The 1,675-nt window shown below is 42.1% G+C and overlaps 1 protein-coding gene across 1 annotated transcript in view; it reads right to left on the reverse strand.

The window, feature by feature from the left end:
* LOC119593380 overlaps positions 1 to 233 on the reverse strand; it is a gene marked incomplete at its 5' end in the record, with an annotated part of 7,040 nt that extends 6,807 nt beyond the window's left edge. Inside the window, 1 exon segment of the mRNA XM_037942310.1 lies at positions 1 to 233. Coding sequence (XP_037798238.1) covers positions 1 to 57 — 57 coding nt within the window.
* Between the last annotated feature and the right edge of the window lie 1,442 nt (positions 234 to 1,675).

Consider the following 1,675-nt stretch of genomic DNA (forward strand, 5'->3'; position numbering starts at 1 on the left):
CAGACTCGACACGACGGCGAGGACGGCCCACCAGTACACCAGCTCGTCGCCTTTCATCCTCGGGGCCTCGCTCGGTCGCGCCTCCGAGTTGCCTCTGCCCCTCTCTTTCTTCTCTCTCTCCTTCCTCTTTCTTCTCTCTCTCCTTCTTCTGTCGTCTCTCTCTCCTTCCTCTTTCTTCTCTCTCTCCTTCTTCTTTCTTCTCTCTCTCCTTCCTCTTTCTTCTCTCTCTCCTTCTTCTGTCGTCTCTCTCTCCTTCCTCTTTCTTCTCTCTCTCCTTCTTCTGTCGTCTCTCTCTCCTTCCCTTCTTTCTTCTCTCTCTCCTTCCTCTTTCTTCTCTCTCTCCTTCTCTTCTTTCTTCTCTCTCTCCTTCCTCTTTCTTCTCTCTCTCCTTCCTCTTTCTTCTCTCTCTCCTCTTTTCTTCTCTTTCTTTTTTCTCTCTTTCTTTCTTCTCTCTCCTTCTCTTTCTTCTTCTCTCCTTTTCCTTCTTCTCTCTCTCTCTTCTTTCTCTCTCTTCCTCTTTCTCTTTCTCCTTCCTCTTTCTCTTCTTTTCTCTCTCTCTCCTCTCTTCTTTTCTTCTCTCTCTCCTCCTCTTCTTCTCTCTCTCCTTCTCTTTCTTCTTCTCTCTTCCTTCCTTTCTTCTCTCTCTCCTTCTCTTCTTTTTCTCTCTCTCCTTCTTCTTTTTCCTCCTCTTCTCTCTTCCTTTCTTCTTCTCTCCTCCTCCTCTTTCTTCTCTCTCCTTCCTCCTTCCTCTTCTTCTCTCTCTCCTCTCCTTCCTCTTTCTTCTCTCTCCTTCTTTGCTTTCTTCTCTCTCCTCCTTCTCTTCTTTCTTCTCTCTTCCTCTCCTCTTTCTTCTCTTCTTTCTTCTCTCTCTCCCTCTTCTCTTCTCTTCTTTCTTCTCTCTCTCCTTCTTCTCTTCTCTTCTTTCCTTCTTCTCTTCTTTCTTCTCTCTCTCCTTCTTCCCTTTTCTCTTTCTCTCTTCTTTCTTCTCTCTATTCTTTTTTCTTATCTATTCACCCGTTTTTTTATTCACTTTTTCTTTATTCTTTATTCTCTCTCTCCCTCTCTCTTATCCTCGATTTCTTGTTTTATTTTGTTTTTCTTCCCTATTTCTTTCTTCTTGTTTCTCTCTCTTCCTCTTCTCTATTCCTTCTCCTGTTTCCTCGTTTTTTTCTTTTCTTCCCAACTTCCTTCTTCTTCCTTATTGCTCTTCTTCTCCTGTTCTTTCCTATCTCTTTCCCTTGTTTTCTTCTCTATGTCTTTCTTCTTTCTATTCTTCTTCCCTATCCCGTTTCCTTGTTTTTCCTCTTCCCTATTTCTTTCTTCTCTCCTTTCTTTTCTGCTCTTTATTCTCCTTCTTCCTCTCCTTCTCCTTTTCCTCGCATGTCTCTTATTCCCTTCTCTTCTTCTTATCTTCTCCCTTTCCCTACTTTCTTCTCTGCTCTCCTCTTCTTTCAATCTTCTTTCTTCTCTCTCTCCCTCTTTCCTCTTTCTTCTCCCATTTCCTCGGCCACTTTCTTCTCTCTCTTGCTCGTCTTTTATTCTCTATCTCTTCCTATTTCTCTTCTTCCCATCCAGGCTTAAGGAAGAATCTGACTTTTAAAATGTAAATGTTGAAATTAGAATTTTTTCAGATATACTCTTTTACATACAAAAATATTTGAGGGTATGCGCGCCC

This window comes from Penaeus monodon, chromosome 32 (assembly GCF_015228065.2).
Source record: "Penaeus monodon isolate SGIC_2016 chromosome 32, NSTDA_Pmon_1, whole genome shotgun sequence".
Taxonomy (NCBI): Eukaryota; Metazoa; Arthropoda; class Malacostraca; order Decapoda; family Penaeidae; genus Penaeus; species Penaeus monodon.